This window comes from Pan troglodytes, chromosome 3 (genome assembly GCF_028858775.2).
Source record: "Pan troglodytes isolate AG18354 chromosome 3, NHGRI_mPanTro3-v2.0_pri, whole genome shotgun sequence".
Classification (NCBI taxonomy): domain Eukaryota; kingdom Metazoa; phylum Chordata; class Mammalia; order Primates; family Hominidae; genus Pan; species Pan troglodytes.
This window is the reverse complement of record NC_072401.2, coordinates 45,376,808-45,392,119: the sequence shown is the minus strand read 5'-3', so window position 1 is coordinate 45,392,119 and position 15,312 is coordinate 45,376,808. Positions and strand designations below refer to the sequence as shown.

Sequence of the window (15,312 nt, the reverse complement as noted above, 5' to 3'; positions counted from 1 at the left end):
TATCTATCACAGTAGTACTGATATGTTCTTTGGTTGGGGAAACTAAGGATCTAGTGTTATATCCGTAAAATATTAGCAGTTAACCATTCAGAAACCTTTAATAGATCCAAAATAGCTAATCTGAGAATAAAATATTTAAGATAAGCTTTTGAGTAATTATGAATTTACCAAGAGAATTTCAATAAATTTATTTTTCACTGACATAATCACCAAGCACTTGTAGTATAGTAAAAAATAATTTCATTCAATCTTGTAATTTTTTACAATTTTAAGAGACTTCTCAGACACTTTGATGCGTATTTTCACAATCTCCTTGTTAAAAGCCTGAAAAAGAAGGCTCATTCTTACATTTTTATTTTTATTAGGAACAAAGACATGTAACATATCAGTAGTGAATGTCAACAGAATTCAGCTGGGCTCATTTTCAGTTAGTTGCTTTTTGAAATGCAGTTTGTTGACAGAAGATTAAAATTTTCCATCCTAAAATCAGTAGCCAAAGTAGCTGATGGCAGGGATAATTAAAACCATCATCTGATGACGAATGCAGTCCAGCAAGTACCTTAAAATGGGCAGAAAGATACCAGGACAAACAGAGAACTTTCACATACAAAAAATGTAAAACAAACCATTATGATGATTATAAGTCCTTACCTCCTGATATTCTTTATATTGTGTATCTACTAAGTCACGAACAACAGCAATGTGAGTAAACATCCACTGCGAAATCTCCTAACAATGGATGGAAAAAGAGTCTTAATATTTCATGGATTTCTGGAAAAAAATAGTTAATTACCCTTGAAATTAATGCTAAATAATTGGTTAAAATTCTGCCAAAAGCACCAAAACAGAAAACTAAAACAAAAAATTCAGAATGAATTATATGCTTGTGTGATGGACACAGATCTGCAAACTCTCCCACCCCCAAAGCCCCTTCAAGGAAGGGCTTGCTGCCCACGTTTCTGGGCTGCTGTCAACACCCTCAGGGATGGCCTTAGCTGCAGAGGGCCGACGGGGTGCCCCACATCCAACGATCTAGGGGTAAGAAGACTCACACATTTCAGCTTAATGGAGGTCAATTATAAGAGGGTATTCTGTCCTCAAAGCTCCACTTAGCTTGGCTGAGGCTGTCACTAGACCAGCACTGCAGCCTGACTTTTCCCTATGTCCAATCCTGCTTTCTTCTCCCTTCCACAGGTATTGATCCCAAGGGCACCCCCTAATATATATTATGCACACTAAACTCCATCTCAGAGTTTGCTTCCTAGAAAACCTAACCTGATGCATGAGACGGCTGACACATACTATTTCTCTCAGACCCTTTTCATAGCTGCCACTTAGATTCTGGGATGGTGAAGGAAGTAGGATGAGGAAGAAGTTAATGCTGGAGGCAGATGAGCTTTTAAAAAACCATAGGTATACACAACAAGATTGTAAAAATTAAAAAAGGCTTGTTTGGCTATTGCCTTAAAATTTATATAATTATTAGTAATAACATTATTGAAAGCTGGGAAAATTGAGAGAAAATTATCTATAGTCTGATCATACATTCATCTCTAAATCTCATCTTATATCCTGTTATAAAATGGGTATAAGTAAATAGCACTCATATATAATTTTATCATAAGAAAATGAGAGAAATTCCCATAGTCTGGATTACTTCTATCTCTATTCTAAAGCAAAAATACAGAAAAGTTTCATTTCCAATCAATTGCTTGTACATGTTAAGTATATTATATAAAATACTACAACTAAACCCTGAAATATAAATTTCTAATAATATCAGCAATGAAACTAAAAAAGTACCTGGGTGGAAAGACTGTGTTTATTAAGACCACTTTCTTTTCGATTCCTTCTTGATCCTGTTAACTTGGAAAGACCAAAGCCACTGCTGACACGGGATAATTTGGACTGTGTGGTGGGCGCTAAAGCTTCTCCTCGACTTATGCATTTCTTTTCATGGGCTATTAAAAAATCAAATTAGATTATTTTATAATTTCTCCATGTATTTATGAGTCTTACTTTAAAAACTTACATATCTGGTTATAAACTACAACCCTGTAGTTAACAAAAGTAGCACATATTACAGATGCAGATATTACATTCAGATATCACAAATTTATTTATTGGTAATCTTAAGGGTGACTGCTCGCAAATTGTTGTATTAGCTGAACTGATAGTTGGTTGAAAGTTCACAGCTCTGTAATAACATGCAAATTTAACTATAACGAGTTTCTATATTAATAATTCATAATCACCTAATTAAAACCTTTGGTGTTGGGTATACTTCGCAACTTAGAAACGTTTTGGATTTTTAAAAGGCTATACAGCTTATACACTAGATTATATAATGCCACCAGAGAATCTATGGTAATAAGCTATAATTTAATACGTCAATATTACTGCAACAAAATGTATGAATATTCCCATACCAAGTAGGACAAAGAAAGATAAATTAGGTTCTGTTATAAAGTCAGTTTTGGCACCAAATTAATGAAAAAACAGAGCTTTTTGAATTTCAAAATTATAGTTAAGGGACTGTGGACCTGTAGCCAAGACAGTGACCATACTAGAGCTGTTAGCAATGCATTACATTCTGAATGCATAAACGCCTGATGTATAACATACCTCAGATGCTAAAAAAAAAAAAAAAAAATCAAAGAAAACTAAAATCTCAGTATAATCATTCTAGAATGGTTGTTATATTGATTTTAAGGATGACTTTATAGAATCCTTTTGTGAATGCTGTAGTCACATATTTAAAGTATACCCATATATGATAGCCACATGTAAATCTCCTGGTGGTATGATCTCTGTAGGCCTTACCCAAATGATTCTGCCAGCACTTCAGGGCAGCTTCTTCAATGAGTGGCCTTGCTGTAGCTATGTCCACGTGGCCCCTTTCATTCACAGGTAGAGTTACTTTGAAAAGTTCCTCTAAGACTTGTTTCTTACTATGTATCAGTTCAGTCCAAACTCTGTTGACAGCTTTTATGAGAAGCTGACGCCCTAGTAAACAAACAAACAAACAAAAAAGTAAGCAAATGATCAAAACACAGTATCAAGTTAGTTTTTATTTTTCTTCATGTTTACATGTGGGAACTTCGACTACAGTATTTAATGTAAAAAAAACAAAGCTCATGTTGTATCTAGCCCAGTGAAAAGGTTATTTAGACAACTGAAACTGTGGTTGCCTATTTAGAAAACATTAAAAAAACTTTATATTCATACAAAAGAACATTTTTATTTATAAAATTGGAAATTATATATATGTAATTAACTTTTTCTAGATTAAAAACTTATCCCCCATTTAAAAGTAATTTTTAAATCTGAATGTTTAAGGTGAGTTCAAAACTAAGTTAGTATTCTTGAATATTTTGCACAAGAAAAGAAATATTTTGAACTTTTACTATGAAATTCATTCTTGCTTTGGATTCCTTGTTTGTATGCCTGACTCCTCCTCCAGACCAGTCGGCCCTCAGCAATCACCTGAGGGCCTGTGATAACAAGCTGCTAGTCCCTCACCTCAGGGTTTCTGATTCAGTAGGTCAGAGTAGGGCAACAGAATCTGCTTTTCTACCAAGTTCCCAAATGATATTGATGTTGCTATTCTGAGGACCTTGCTATGAGAACCAATGCCACTTCCTCAGGGGGTGAAAATAATAACCGCATCTTTGGTGTTTAGGGTTCAAAACATTTTGGTGAAAGAACAGAGAATAAATTCATGTTTAAATGAAGGAATGAAATTAAAATGAGTGCTGGGCTTCTCAACAATGAAACCATATGTAAAACTATCGCACAGTATTTCTGGGGAGACAAACACCACCAGAGTGATTTCTCTTTATCACTAAACATGTGGAAATAAGAAATCAATCCATACAAAGACTTCAATATGCAATCCTTACAGGATTAGTGGGAAAACCAGATTGAAAAAAAAAGAGAGGGGCTGGGCACGGTAGCTCACAGCTGTAATCCCAGCACTTTGGGAGGCCGAGGCCGGTGGATCACTTCAGGTCAGGAGGTTGAGACCAGTCTGGCCAACACGGTGAAATCCTGTCTCTACTAAAAATACAAAAAAAAATTAAGCCAGGCGTGGTGATGTGCACCTGTAGTCCCAGCTATTTAGGAGGCTGAGACATGAGAATCACTTGAACCCGAAAGGTAAAGGTTGTAGTGAGCTGAAATAGTGCCACTGCACTCCACTGTGGGCAACTGAGCAAGATTTTGTTTAAAAAAAAAAAAAAGAGAGAGAGTATAAAGAAGAATAAAAAATAGCACTATTGATAACCTGTCTGAAGCAATATTAGCCTACTCTAATGTGATATGCCTGGCATTATCATTGGGCAGTTCTCTTTATAGTTAATTCCAAGGTAGTATTTGTACTTCTACTTAAGCAAATGTAAATATTAATACCACCACCAAATCTCACAGTGTTACTAAGAAATGATGAGCTTAGCAATATTACTGGTTAGTGCTTTACTGTTATTGGCATGAGGAGACTCTTTATGTATAGGTTGCCCTACTGGGAGAGTTGCTATCAATGCTGGCAGTTTCTGAAGCCAATTTGTTAGTTATGTCTTAAAAACTGGAGATAAAACAACCACAACAATTTAAAAACATCCCAAGTCAAGGCAATTACCTTCGCTAATATCTTGGCTGTAACTACCATCTGGTTCAATGTCCGAGGGGATCATAATGTGCCATGTGGTCATGCGGGCTTCTGCTTCCAGTCCAAATCCATCCACGTTGCTGAAAAATTCCAGTCAGTTTAAACTTTATGAAGGAAATGATTAGCTGAAGACTACAGTAACTAAGAATTACTCTATTTCCATTACCAGCAGACACTGAATGTCTACTCAGCAGATGCACAGAACAGAATTCTAGTTTGCCAGGAAGATGCCATTTTTAAGAGGTGATCAAATAAATCCACCTGACTAAATGTAATTAGACTGATCTATAGCATCAAGATTATTATCTTAATATTTAACATGCCTTTTGATTATTGTGAACATTTTTACCTAACAATTACAAAATGTTCATTCAACTAAGAACATTTTCCTAATATGCCTGTGTCCTCTCTCCAGTCTTATATCTCACTACTCTGCTCCTGTAGTGAAATAGTTGCAGTTCCCCTGAGGTGCCACACTCCTTCTTCCCTCTGGGCATTCATACAGACTGTTCTTTCCTCCAGTAGCAGTTGTCTCCATTCTCTTGTCCTCCCCAACCAGGTCTCAAGCTGCAGCTCAGCAGGTATTTCTTTCAGGTTAGGGGCCCCTCTTATGTGCCTCCAAAGCACTGGGTTGTTCCTAGCAGATCACTCAATACAGCTGACTGGTCTTGCTTAGCTGTTTCCCCTCAAGAAGGCTGCCACAGGGTCTATCATACTCACATTTTGTCCCAGCCCCTAATTCAATGCTTGGCCCCGGCAGACTCTAATGAAATATCTGTCAAAGCAATCAACTGAAAAATACTAATTTTACTCATTTAACATACAACACTGCATTGAGCTTCACTTTTTACTTCTCTTAGATTTCAATGGTATATATTTTATTTGCTTTAAAAGCAAACTTCCTTATATAAGTGACATATGGTGATAATGGAAAATTTTAAAGGTGTAGAAAACTAAGTTAAAGGAAAAAAAAATACCCATTATTTCACTGCAAAAATTAAACACTTGCCCTTTACCTTTTTACATAAAGGTTTAAATAAAACAGAATAAGGGTAAAAGAAATGTTACTATCAAAAAAATAAAGAATTTTGTTGGAATAACATCAAAGCCAAATTTAACATGGCAAACTGAACCTAAAGGATTTACCTTCCAACATGTAGATTTATCAAGCAGTGGGCCAGACAGCTAATGAATTCTTGGTCATGGTTCCCAGGTCCCAGGATCAAGTTTCTGTTTACAGTGAGGACCCTGAGTGAATCAAGCAGAGCTACTTGCTGAGGAACGGTTTTGTGTGCCCGTGAGAACTGGTACAAGATGGTCCTATTGAGGCAATGATACACTGCATCCAGTGACAATCCCTGTGATCTTCTCTTTGACTAAAGACATGAAAGGTATGTTTTTAGTATAATAGACAAAAGTAAAACACCTGTTAATCATTCATACATGAACTTTTATTAGGTCTATTATATACCAGATGCCATGCTAAGTATGAAGGTGCTAAGTTAAAAGATACAAAGCTCTTACTATTATGGATTTCAGAACCCATGAGACACATCAATACCATTTAATGAATGATATGAGGGCTACGTAAAAAAAAGAGCTCCCAGGGAGGAGAGCCACTAACGATGCTGTGGGGCAGAGCAGTCTCCCTGAGAACACGAGGATGTGACAGCTAGGGGAGTCTCCTCACAAATATATTTTGTTAGGATAAATGATCTATATTCAAAAGTACTGAAAAAAATTAAGATGTTACTAAAATCATTTTTTTTTGACATTCTAATTTCATCCCCTCATTTGAGAATTTTTCTCTTTGGCTTAAATACAAATGTCTTAGGTGACATGACAGAGCCTATGTATCTGTGTAGCATATGCTAACAAAACATGTAACAATTATTTCTTACTTTCTACATTAAGTATTAAATAAGATTAATCAATTGTGCCAAACCAGGCCAAACCCTTAATTAAAAGTACTGTGAACATGCACAAAAAATAACAACTTCAAGAGAATATAGACTACAAGGAACTTTGTAAAGATTCAACTGATAAGAGAATATTCTTTTAATATCAACTCTTCATGCTGTGTAAGCCTTTACACATGGATGTAGTATACAGTACAAACCTACCAAACTGTATTACTGTATTAAGGTATTTAAATCTATCTGGGTAGCAAAGAATAATACCTAGGCAACTTTACAAAGGACACATTGGCACCAGGCAATTGGTAATAGGGGAGGGGTTCAAAGTCTGTATCTCTATTCAGTTTTTTTTTTTTTTTTTTGAGACGGAGTCTTGCTCTGTCACCCAGGCTGGAGTGCAGTACTGTGATCTTGGCTCACTGCAACTCCACCTCCCAGGTTCAAATGATTCTCCTGCCTCCACCTCCCAAGTAGCTGGAATTACAGGCGCGCACCAACATGCCTGGCTAATTTTTGTATTTTCAGCAGAGACAGGGTCTCACCATGTCGGTCAGGCTGGTCTCCAACTTTTGACCTCAAGTGATCCACCTGCCTTGGCCTCCCAAAGTGCTGATACTACAGGTGTGAGTCACTGCGCCCAGCCTGTCTCTATTCACTTTTAATAAGCTTAGCTTTTTCTTAAATGTTAACATTCATTATCTTATTAGTTATATTTAATTTCAACAATTTTGACACCATAGGCAAAACAGGAAAACATGTACTCTACAACTGATAGTGACAATGGATTACCTGTGCAATTAGTTGAATTATAAAATCTATAAGAAGTTTAGATTCTTTGTTGAACATGCCTTGCCAAAGCTTGTCCACCACACGCTGTGTGAAATAAAACACATTGTTCACCAATACCTGGTAGCTTCCTCCACTGGTAATAGGCAGAGATGCATCTTCCCCTAAATTCCAGTAGGAAAAAAAGTCTAAGAAAATTGATATCTACCAACACAGGACCAGATCCTCAAAAAAAAAATCAGGCTAAGGTAAAATAAGTGTATCTACAACAGGTAGCAATATGACTACTAGCTTTTATGCACTACTTGAAGAAAGTGACATTCAATGGCCAGAAATCAGGATAAATAATTTCAGCAGGATAAAGCGTTATGGATTGAAACTACCTGTGGAGTCTCCTATTGCCTAAAGAGAGTCTGTGATAAACAAGCAGTTCCTCAACATAAACTGTCAGTCACAGCTGTTCTCCATTTGAGAGAAAACGGGCCAGTTTATTAGCTCTTAATTGATTTTGTGTATGTAATAAAGGGTAAAACTGTGAAACAAAACTCTGTTTTAGTGTATAGCTCTAATAGCAGTGAAGTAACACAGACAGAAGAGAGCTTCAGGAAAATTGTGAAAAATAAAGTATAATCATTGTTGAGGGGTGTGTTTAGCCCCTCCATCATTACCATCAGCTCTCTCTCTTTCTAAAGCTATCCGAGTGTTTTCAGTGTGTTTGCCATATACATATTGCTTTCAGACTAATCCTCCTAGCTCCTCCTCCTAACCAGAATGCTTCCTCTAAGCCAGGGGTCCCCAACTCCCAGGCCATGGAACGGACCACACAGCAGGAGGTGTGAGGTGGGTGTGCAAGCATTACCACCTGAGCTCCTTCTGTCATATCAGCAGCGGCATTAGATTCTCATTGGAGTGCAAGCCCTATTATGAACCGTGCATGCAAGGGATCCAGGGTTGCACAGTCCTTCTGAGAATCAAATGATAAATGTAATGCTTGAATCATCGCAAAATCGTAATCCCCCCTTAGTCTGTGGAAAAACTGTCCTCCATGAAACTGGTCCCCAGTGCCAAAAAGGTTGGGGACCACTGCTTTAAGCCCTTCCTCCATAGAAATTCTGGAGGTGCCACAGAATTTGATTTTTATTATTCTCACCTAATGCTAAATTGCCCCATTAAGCAAAATTATTTGTGTTGTGTCTTTGTGTAGTATGACTGCTCTAAACTGGTAAGAATAAGTACAAAAGTGTGACTTGACTTTGAGAGCGCACAGTTGCATGTTAAGACAATACTAAAGATTTCCTGGCAAATTTACTTCGGGAAAAAAATTGTAATTTAATAGCACAGAGGTTATATGATTAGCATTATTGCTAGGAACTCAAAAGTAGCATATATAGTATACTAACCCATTATGTTTCCTTCTTTTATAATTCTACTTTGTTTTATACACAAATGTTGGCTTCACTGTAAATGTATTAAGTTTTATATTTGTATTGTAATTAGATACAGACATACAGAAAAAACACATTTCAATGTGTTTTGACTCTATGTCCTGGAAGCCATACTAAAAAGATAACATACATATACCTATGACCTAACAATTCCACTCATAGGTATATACTCAACAGATATGTGTAAGTATTGTACACCTATGTGGTCCATATGAACATGAATGTTCATAGCAGCTGTTAAAATAATTATCTCAAGCTGAAAACTTTCATATATGTCAAGAGTAAAATGACAAATTCATATATTCACATGATGAAATACTATAATGTACTCCTGCTACATGCAACAAGATAGACAAATCTCACAAATATAATGTTGAGTATGAGAAGCTAGACAAAAAAGGAAAGAAAAACGCTGATGTTAAAAAGTAGTTTTACTTGGGGCTTAGAGAGGAAAGTGATTATAGGTATTTCTATAAAATAAAAACACAGAATTACCTAATAACACATCAGCTGCAAGCAAATGGTCCATCACACTATCCAAAATGTAAGTTTGAAATTCTTTTTGCTGAGTTCTTGTAGACCTTTCAGGGGAAGCCTAATCAAGAAAATTTAGAATTAGAAACAGAACCAACTAAAACAAAAATTTGAGCTCAACCACATTTACATTACCTAATATATTAAAAAGATTAAAAAATTCTACTAATAAATTTGTTTTAAATGCCATGAGAGATGGTATACATGCTATGCTTATGGTCTTTCACGTATTTTCTGACTACAGAATTAAAAAAAATTTAAAGCAAAGGTGAAACATCATCTTCTTTTGAATCCATTCTTTAAAACATAGTATTCTAAACATTATATTTGTTATATTGTTATAGTTTATATTATATAATATATAGTATATATAATATATAAAACTATATATAATATTGTTATATAAAAACTTATAACAGTTTATAACAATATAAACTACAATAATATAATAAATACTTGACTATTATCACACCTCACTTCCAAAAGAGATATGGCGGTTTACAATGAAATACAGGTAAAATAAATAACAAATGAATTATAAAGCAATTAAAACTAATACAAAAACCCAAGAATCTAGTAATCAAGAGGGCATGTCAATAGGGAGGGGAAATACATTTGTAACAAAAAACTAAGCACACAATTTAGCTCTGAGCTTCATAGGTGTCAAGCAAAAAATGGTTTACAAAGCTTTTTATTGTCTATAAAAAGAAACACATAGCGTCAAGTGCCTACAGTCCCAGCCACTAGGGAGGCTGGGGTGGGAGGATCACATGATTTTGAGTCAAGCCTGTGCAATACAGCAAGAACCTTTTATTAAAAAAAGTAAGAAGGAAAGAAAAACACAATAGATTGTCAGCAAAGACATATGTTTTCCTAAAATTGTTCTGACAGGAATGTTCTCTGTGGGTTTTTGTAAGGAGGACGGTGAACAACCCTATATAGGTGGTATCTTTGTTAAGTTTTACAATGTACAAAGATGATTTTGAAAATTATCTTATGTTAAAGTGTAGAGCACAAAGTTAAACTGTAGTCTACTGACAACAATTCTACTTGTAATTAGGGTATGAAAATCCAGGTGCATAACTTTCCACTATCTGATCCAGTGAGTAGCAAGGAACTGGGAACAGAGGGATGAGATGTAGGAAAGAGCCTTTTGTCATCCTCAAATGCCAGTAGTTTCAGCCAGGTTTTTGATAGGAGTTGGATATTAAACAATTCAATAAATGTCATAACTTCCTTTCTTAAAAAGAGATCTGTATGTTTTAGATTCAGGCACAGTATTGAGGTTTTGCAAGTGAAATGGAAGAACCTACTTATTCTTGAATAGAGAGATCCAGGACTGTATTTATGACCCTGTTACAAAGGTGGGCTTTTGGAATGCTGTTCTATTTTCCCTTCTATTCTGATTTTCAAGGTGGTCCTATTAAATGTTTTAAGAAAGTAGCTAGAATAAAAGTTCTACATTGAGAACAAGAATACTAGCTTAAGTTCTCAAAAGCCAACTGCTAAACCAAAATTGTAAGGAAAATTGCTCTCTCTTCTGCATGAGACTATTCATTTTGTTTTAAAATGACAAAATATGGGTCTAGTAAGAATTAAAAGAATACCAGTGCTTAGGAGTTTGGTTTGTCATTAAACTAATTTGGGAAAAAGTGAAGAACATCTCATGTTTTTATCTTTATAAATTTTCCTGTGTATTTGAACAGATTAATACAATAGCGAGCAGGAGACTTGTGACCAAGGCCTGTCTAGTCCTTTCAAGCTGATACTACATTGGGAGTCTTATCCCTATAAACTGAAGAGGATGTGAGAACTTTTAAGTGATTAACAGCAGACTGATAGTTCCAGGAGGCTTTCCTTATATCAGAGACCATTTTTTCCAATAGCTTGAGTCATCATAATTTGCTAAGGAATAAAGCTCTCCAGTCACAGAAGGACATAAACATTTTGAAAAAAATGGTACTCCTGGCTGGGCACGGTGGCTCATGCCTATAATCCCAGTATTTTGGGAGGCTAAGGCAGGTGGATTACTTGAACGCAGGAGTTCAAGACCAGCCTGGGGAACATGGCAAAACCCTGTCTCTACCAAAAAAAAAAAAAAAAGGTCTGGCATGGTGGTGTGTGCCTGTAGTCATAGCTACTTGGGAGGCTGAGTTGGGAGGATTGATTGACCTCAGCAGGTCAAGGATGCAATGAGCCATGACTGTGCCACTGCATTCCAGACTATGCAACAGACCAAGACCCTGTCTTAAAAAAAGAAAGCTACTCTTTCAGGTTCATAATCAACTCAAGGTGTTTAATGAGATTAGTAATGAGTAGGGCTTATCAAATCTTAACTAGAAAAAGTTTTGAAGTCTGTAAAACAAAGGGACTATTAAACATACAGAAATGCTTGGTGAATAACATTTATTTTTATTAAAATAATATTCTTTCTTATTCCAGAAGGATTTAAGACTGGCTCAGTCATCAACAGGCATTTAATCTTCTGATTCATCTCAATAAAACTGTTACACGAATGATGAGGACCCAGAATTTACACTTGTTACTGGTCCTAGTGGCCTAGTTTGATGTTCTTACTGAGATGTATAGCAGTCTAACTTTTCAAGGACTTAACATTTTATGAAAGCATGCATTATTGTCTCGGAGGTGTTCTTTTTCTTTTTAAACAATTCACTGGACTACTGTTTTGTGCCAGACACAGGGCTTATATATATACACATTATCTCATATAGTCAGGAAAATATCCTTGAAATAGATACTAACATCCCCATTTTAGAAATAAGTTAATTGAGGCTTAGAGAGAGTAAGTCACTTGGTCAAGTCACAACTAGGATTCAAATCTCAGTTTCTGTGAAGCCAAAGCCCATGGCTTCACCAGTTATGTCATACTCTCCCCACTCTACTAAAATCTCCTTATGAAAGTTAAAAGCACAAGAGCAAATCTGCAAAGTGTGGGCTACAATCTCTTCATCACTCTTTTAGATAAGACTGGTTGGCCCACCAGACAACCAGAATGAAGGCAGGACAGGCACGGTGATCTGCTCTGGACTCTGGTGGTCAGATCTGTTTTCCTGGTGAAAACAGCAAAGCCAGTCAACATATCCATCAGTCTCCTTTTTAAGGTCTTGGGGACACTACCCAGGATCTTTGTGTCCCACACACAGGCCAGACAGCCCTTACGCATCTGCTGCCCATGGGTAGACAGCACAGTGGCTATGGAAGGAAGGCCTTTGGAATTCTGTCCTGTTTCTGTAATGGGCTGGAAGCCTTTAAAGATAGGATTTTGAGACTCCTGATTCTGACTGTAGTCTGCCTGTTGACTGATTTTTCCTCTCTGAGTTATTTTGTGGTGCTCTCTTTGCCCAATTTGCCATTGTTTTTTGCTTGTTTCCCTGTAGTTCCTCAGGGTGGGTTTCACTCTGATGTATGACAATGGGGAGCTCTTGTAGAAGATGGTTGGAATAGAGTCCAGTAAACTCCTCAGACCATAGCAACGTGCTTATGTTGGCTGTATCCCCTACCAAATCTCATCTTGAATTGTAGCTCCCATAATCCCCACAAGTCATGAGAGGGACACACTGGAAGGTAATTAAATCATGGGGGTGGTTACTCTCATGCTGTTCTTGTGATAGTGAGTGAGTTCTCATGAGATCTGATGGTTTTATAAGGGGGTTTTCCCCTACTTCATTCTGCACTTGTCCTTGCTGCCACCATGTGAAGATGGATGTGTTTGCTTCCCCTTCTGCCATGACTGTAAGTTTCCTGAGGCATCCCCTCAGGATGCTGAATTATGAGTCAATTAAACCTCTTTCCTTTATAAATTTTTATTTTTATAAATTTATAAAATTTATATAAAGGAAAATTTTTATAAATGTTCCTTTATGAAGACATACCCAGTCTCGGGTATGTCTTTATTAGCAGTGTGAGCTTGGACTAACACGCACTCCAAGTCAGCACCCTCTCAGTTTCATTATCTTTACCTCCAGGTATACACAAATCTGTTTGAGCTGTTCTCATGCACTTTCTTCCCATTGCCACGGTATTTATTTGCAGCAAATTCATTTGGCTCTTCATGAGAAGTCTGGTGGTGACAGCACAGGGCACTGATAAACAGGAGCTAGGAGAAGAGTCTCTAGGCACCCTTGTAGAAGCCAACACAGGCCATGTAGTCAATTTTTTGAGTATGTTTAAGTGTTGGGCACTGTGTTATGAATATTAAATCTTATTTAGTTTTCACAATAATTCTCAGAGAGAGGTTCACTTTTATATCATTTTACAGATGTGTAAACTGTATAGATGTGAAGAGAATTGAACTTGGTCAAGGCCGCACAGCTATATCCAGCACACATGTAATTCCTCAAAATACTTTTTGTTGGGTGATGTACATATATTTAATCCTCACAATAATCTTGTAAGAGAGATGGTAAATAATATCATTCTCTAGAGAATGAATTTAGCTTGGGAAGATGAAAATGCTTATATAATAAACAACAGGGCCAGAATTTAAACCCAGGCACTTCTTACTCTCAAACCCATGCTCTAGCTTTCTGCCACACCACACTACTTCCCTTGTATTTGGCCTCAGTCACACTAAAGCCAGTCTATATGAATGGGAATCTCCTACTTTTATGCTAATGAATTTTACTGCTAATGAAGATAATTTTACATGTTCTTTTGTAGGTATAATCAAGTAAGTAGATACTTTTATGATGAAATTCTAACACTCATAGGACTGAAGATGCTCTGGTTCACATTTACTGGACTCAGATGTTCAAGCCCCTTCCTTCACAAAGGTAAATGGTAAATATGTAAGATAATTCTCTCTCTCTTTTTTTTTTTTTTTTGAGACAGGGTCTCACTCTGACACCCAGGCTGGAATGCATTGGAATGCAGTGGTGTAATTACGGCTCACTGCAACTTTGAACACCTGGGCTCAAGCGATCCTTCCACCTTAGCCTCCAGTAGGTAGGATACAGGCACGCACCACAACACTGGCTATGGCTAATTTTTTTGTAAAGATGGGATTTCACCTGTTGCCTGGGTTGGTCTTGAACTCCTAACTTTAAGCAATCCTTCTGCCTTGACCTCCCAAAGAAAGTGTTGGGATTACAGACATGAGCCACCATGCTCAACCTAATTTTCTTCTTGAATCTCTTCATGGATAAAGACTTCATAATCATAATTTTCAAAATCATATGTTTATAATTTATTCTGTTACACCATTGGAAGACATAGAATGTTAATATTTAATTAATATAAATTTTTTTGTATATGTATTCTGCATATGTATATTAAAGATACTCAAAATATTTAAAAGTAAATTTCTATGTTCTTTATTAGATAGTATCCTATCTTCCTGTTTGGGAATTTCCAGGGATGAAGTTAATAGTTAAATGATTCAAAAATACACTAAGCCTTACTTAATGTCATTGACAGGCTCCTGGCAACTGCAACTTTAAGTGAAACAATGTACAGCAGTTCCTCAAATAACATCATTTCCTTCAACCTAGTTTTATTATAAGGTTGACAAGGAAAAAAATTTAGTTTTGTTACACATCATTTTGCTTAAAGTTGCAGCTACCAAGAACTTATCAATGACGTTAAGTGAGGACTTACTGTACTGACAGAATACACCAAGGCACTGTGCTAAAAGTTGTGAGAGATGAAGGAACACATGAAAGTTGTTCTCTAAGCAGTTTATAATCTATCTGGAAGCTTCAATCCTGACACCCCCTGCTTTTCCCTGAACTGTACTCCTACTCCCTAGTATAATGAAGCACTATTCTACCGTAGGGCAAATTCACGCCCACAACAAAGAGAACCTTACTTCAAGGTTAATACATGTTATTATATATCAAATTCTTCCTACTAAAAAATATAGAAAACAAAAATAAAGGGCAATTATACAATTTATATATGGGTAATTAATTAGCTATTCAGGTTCCAGAAGCTTGAAAATGCTATC

At 36.4% G+C, this 15,312-nt stretch overlaps 1 protein-coding gene across 20 annotated transcripts in view; it reads right to left on the bottom strand.

Annotated features, from left to right (window-relative positions):
• Positions 1-15,312, bottom strand: part of WDFY3 (WD repeat and FYVE domain containing 3) — a 296,268-nt gene that overhangs the window by 64,788 nt on the left and 216,168 nt on the right. For all 20 annotated transcript variants that reach the window (XR_002943524.3, XR_008547495.2, XR_010156549.1 and 17 more), the window contains 7 exons: positions 9,309-9,408; positions 7,372-7,532; positions 5,813-6,042; positions 4,637-4,746; positions 2,824-3,006; positions 1,804-1,961; positions 652-729 (listed from right to left, as the gene is read on the bottom strand). Coding sequence is in view for 17 of the 20 variants with exons in the window: in XM_001151618.8 (XP_001151618.1) it covers positions 652-729; positions 1,804-1,961; positions 2,824-3,006; positions 4,637-4,746; positions 5,813-6,042; positions 7,372-7,532; positions 9,309-9,408 (1,020 nt within the window). In the remaining 3 variants the exon portion in view is untranslated. The remainder of the gene's footprint in view (positions 1-651; positions 730-1,803; positions 1,962-2,823; positions 3,007-4,636; positions 4,747-5,812; positions 6,043-7,371; positions 7,533-9,308; positions 9,409-15,312) is intronic.